The sequence below is a fragment of the Mustela nigripes genome, chromosome 13 (assembly GCF_022355385.1).
Source record: "Mustela nigripes isolate SB6536 chromosome 13, MUSNIG.SB6536, whole genome shotgun sequence".
Taxonomy (NCBI): Eukaryota; Metazoa; Chordata; class Mammalia; order Carnivora; family Mustelidae; genus Mustela; species Mustela nigripes.
In genome coordinates this window covers 49,221,363-49,225,143 of record NC_081569.1, presented here as the reverse complement: position 1 = coordinate 49,225,143, position 3,781 = coordinate 49,221,363, and the positions used below count along the sequence as shown (strand labels likewise).

Genomic DNA, 3,781 nt, shown 5'->3' with positions numbered 1-3,781 from the left:
GGAAGAAGCAGACTCTATACTGAGCAGGGAGCCCAGTGTGGGGCTCGATCTCAGGACCTGGACACCATGATCTGAGCCAAAGACAGACGCTTAACTGACTGAGCCACCCAGGTACCCAAGACTAGTTTACTCTTAACACTAAAACTTAATAAAGATAATACAAAAAGACAACAGTCTAACTTTATCTTTGAATATAGATGCCAAGAGTCTAAATAACATCTGCAAATCAAATCCAACCATCTATTAAAAGAAAATCATTTCACCACCAGGTAGAATTCCAGGAAATATGAATGGCTTAACATTAGGAAATATGTGTCTCCAATTCAGCACAGGAACAAATAAAGAAGGAAGATTACATGATTATATCAAGAGTAACTGAAAGTCAGCAGCCATTTCCAATAATAGCAGCTCATGTTTATTAAGTGCTTGCTCTGAACCAGGCACCCTTCTAAGTGCTTTGCCTGCATCAACTCAATTCTCCTAGCAACAACTGTATTGCTACAATCATTAGTTTTCCTATTTTACAAAAGGGAAAACTAAAATTCAAGCAGACTCCCCAAGGGACCCCGATGTGGGGCTTGATCCCGGGGCCCTGGGATCATGACCTGAGCCAGAGGCAGATCCTTAACTGACTGAGCCACCTGGGTGCCCCTCCCTTGGCTTTCTAAAGATATGTGGTATTCCATTATTCCATTATTTTCTGGCCCCAAACCTTTCTTAGAAGCTTCCTTCACATTCTTGTTTCTCAAGGAATAAATAAGGGGGTTCAGCATTGGGATTATCACTGTGTAGATCACAGCAAATGTGTGGTCTTGGGTCAATGAGTAGCTGGACCTGGGGCGCAGGTACATAACAAGTATTGTACCATAGAAGAGGCAAACAGCAGTGAGGTGGGAAGCACGGGTGGAAAAGGCCTTGAACCTGCCATGGACTGAGTTCATTCTCAGGATGGAAATGAGGATTAAGAGGTAGAAGACCAAAATGGTGACAGTGCAGCTCAAAAGGTTGACCATTCCATGCTCTTGGATCAGAAGAATAAACATTGTTAAAATGTCTATACTGCCTAGAGCAATCTATACTTTTAATGCCATTCCGATCAAAATCCACCGGTATTCTTCAAAGAGCTGGAGCAAATAATCCAAAAATTTGTATGGAATCAGAAGAGACCCCGAATTGCTAAGGAAATGTTGAAAAACAAAAATAAAACTGGGGGCATCACGTTACCTGATTTCAAGCTTCATTACAAAGCTGTGATCACCAAGACAGCATGGTACTGGCATAAAAACAGACACATAGATCAGTGGAACAGAGTAGAGAGCCAAGATATGGACCCTCAACTCTATGGTCAATTAATCTTCAACAAAACAGGAAAAAATATACAGTGGAAAAAAGACAGTCTTCAATAAATGGTGCTGGGAAAATTGGACAGCTATATGTAGAAGAACAAAACTCGACCATTCTCTTACACCGTACACAAAGATAAACTCAAAATGGATAAAAGACCTCAAAGTGAGACAGGAATCCATCAGAATTCTAGAGGAGAACATAGGCAGTAATCTCTTTGATATCAGCCACAGCAACTTCCTTCAAGATATGTCTCCAAAAGCAAAGGAAACAAAAGCGAAAATAAACTTTTGGGACTTCATCAAAATAAAAAGCTTCTGCACAGCAAAGGAAACAGTCAAAAATACAAGGAGGCAACCCACGGAATGGGAGAAGATATTTGCAAATGACAGTACAGACAAAAGGTTGACATCCAGGATCTATAATGAACTCCTCAAACTCAACACACACGAAATAGGCAAACATATCAAAAAATGGGCAGAAGATATGGACAGACACTTCTCCAATAAAGACATACAAATGGCTATCAGACACATGAAAGAATGTTCATCACTAGCCCTCAGGGAGATTCAAATTAAAACCACATTGAGATATCACCTTACACCAGTTAGAATGGCCAAAATTAACAAAACAGTAAACAACATGTGTTGGAGAGGATGTGGAGAAAGGGGAACCCTCTTACACTGTTGGTAGGAATGCAAGTTGGTGCAGCCTCTTTGGAGAACAGTGCGGAGATTCCTCAAGAAATTAAAAATAGAGCTTCCCTATGACCCTGCAATTGCACTCCTGGATATTTACCCCAAAGATACAGATGTAGTGAAAAGAAGGGCCATCTGTACCCCAATGTTTATAGCAGCAATGACCACGGTCGCCAAACTATGGAAAGAACCAAGATGCCCTTCAATGGACGAATGGATAAGGAAGATGTGGCCCATATACACTATGGAGTATTATGCCTCCATCAGAAAGGATGAATACCCAACTTTTGTAGCAACATGGACAGGACTGGAAGAGATTATGCTGAGTGAAATAAGTCAAGCAGAGAGTCAATTATCATACGGTTTCTCTTATTTGTGGAGCATAACAAATATCATGGAGGACAAGGGGTGTGAGAGAGAAGGGAGTTGGGGTAAATTGGAAGGGGAGGTGAATCATGGGAGACTATGGACTCTGAAAAACAATCTGAGGGGTTTGAAGTGGCGGGGGGTGGGAGGTTGGGGTACCAGGTGGTGGGGGTATTATAGAGGGCACGGATTGCATGGAGCACTGGGTGTGGTGAAAAAATAATGAATAATGTTTTTCTGAAAATAAATAAATCAATTTAATTTAAAGAAAAAAAAATAAGTTGAAACCAGCAAAAAGGAAAAACAGGATCTCACTCAGCATGGTGTCCACACAATACGAGACAAGACAGGTGGTCCGGCACAGAAGTGAGTGAGCATGTGAGCACCACAGAATTTCAGACTAAAGATACAGCTTGTATGGATAAGAGAAATGAGAAACCCTGCACCATAGAAGCCTATAATAAAAGAGACACAGATCTCAGGAGGCATGGCAAGGGGTTACAAATGGCAGCATAGCGGTCATAGGCCAAGGTGGCAATGAGAGAGCACTCACTGGTGGTGAAACCCTCACAGAAGAACAGCTGGGCCATGCAGCCAAAATAGGAAATCACCTTCCTCTTGGCTGAGAAGTTCACCAGGGTCTGCGGAACAACCGTGGAGGAGTAGTAGAAGTCCGAGAAGGAGAGGCTCTTCAGGAGGGAGTACCTGGTATGTGCAGAGCACTCATGTGGATCAGGAGGAACATGATCAGGCTCCCCAGCACAGTGATGGTGTGTGTGCCCAGGAACACGGTGAAGAGCAGCTTCTGGAGCTGGGGGTCTCTGGTGAGGCCCAAGAGTTTGAATGCAGTCTCTTGGCTCAGGTTTGACCCTTCCATATTTCTCCAGTGCCCTGGCATGAGGAGCAAGGGGACCACCTGAAATGAGGGGGATCACCCAGTGGCTCTCACTGGATTTGGTTCTGCTTTAGTCAAGGGCAGCAATCTGAAGATTGGTCTCACTGTGGAAGTCCTTTGTAGGTAGGATTCTTTCACAGAGTAGGTCTTCTCTACTTGGTCATGTGGTTGGTTTGGAAGCATTACTAGAGCAGTAGTAAAAACAGAAAAGAAATATATAAAATTTGGTCTCTCTGCGACCTTAAGATGCTCTAAATAATGAAACAGTTACTTGGGAAATATTTGTTGACTGGCCTTCCATATGCTAAGCTTCGGAAATTCAAAAGTGTGTCTTTAGGAGGCTTACATTCTAGGGGCACCTGGGTGGCTCAGTGGGTTAAAGGCTCTGCCTTCAGCTCAGGTCATGATCCCAGGGTCCTGGGATCGAGCCCCACATCGGGCTCTCGGCTCATCGGGGAGCCTGCTTCCCCTCCTCTCT

At 43.4% G+C, this 3,781-nt stretch overlaps 1 protein-coding gene across 1 annotated transcript; it reads right to left on the bottom strand.

Annotated features, from left to right (window-relative positions):
- Positions 1–685: 685 nt before the first annotated feature.
- LOC132029227 (olfactory receptor 5AU1) lies at positions 686–3,435 on the bottom strand. Its single transcript, XM_059418543.1, is given in 6 exon segments — positions 686–721; positions 723–1,009; positions 2,694–2,747; positions 2,750–2,899; positions 2,902–3,114; positions 3,117–3,435. Coding segments are annotated over 6 exon segments (930 nt in total). The 5' UTR covers positions 3,307–3,435.
- Positions 3,436–3,781: the final 346 nt, after the last annotated feature.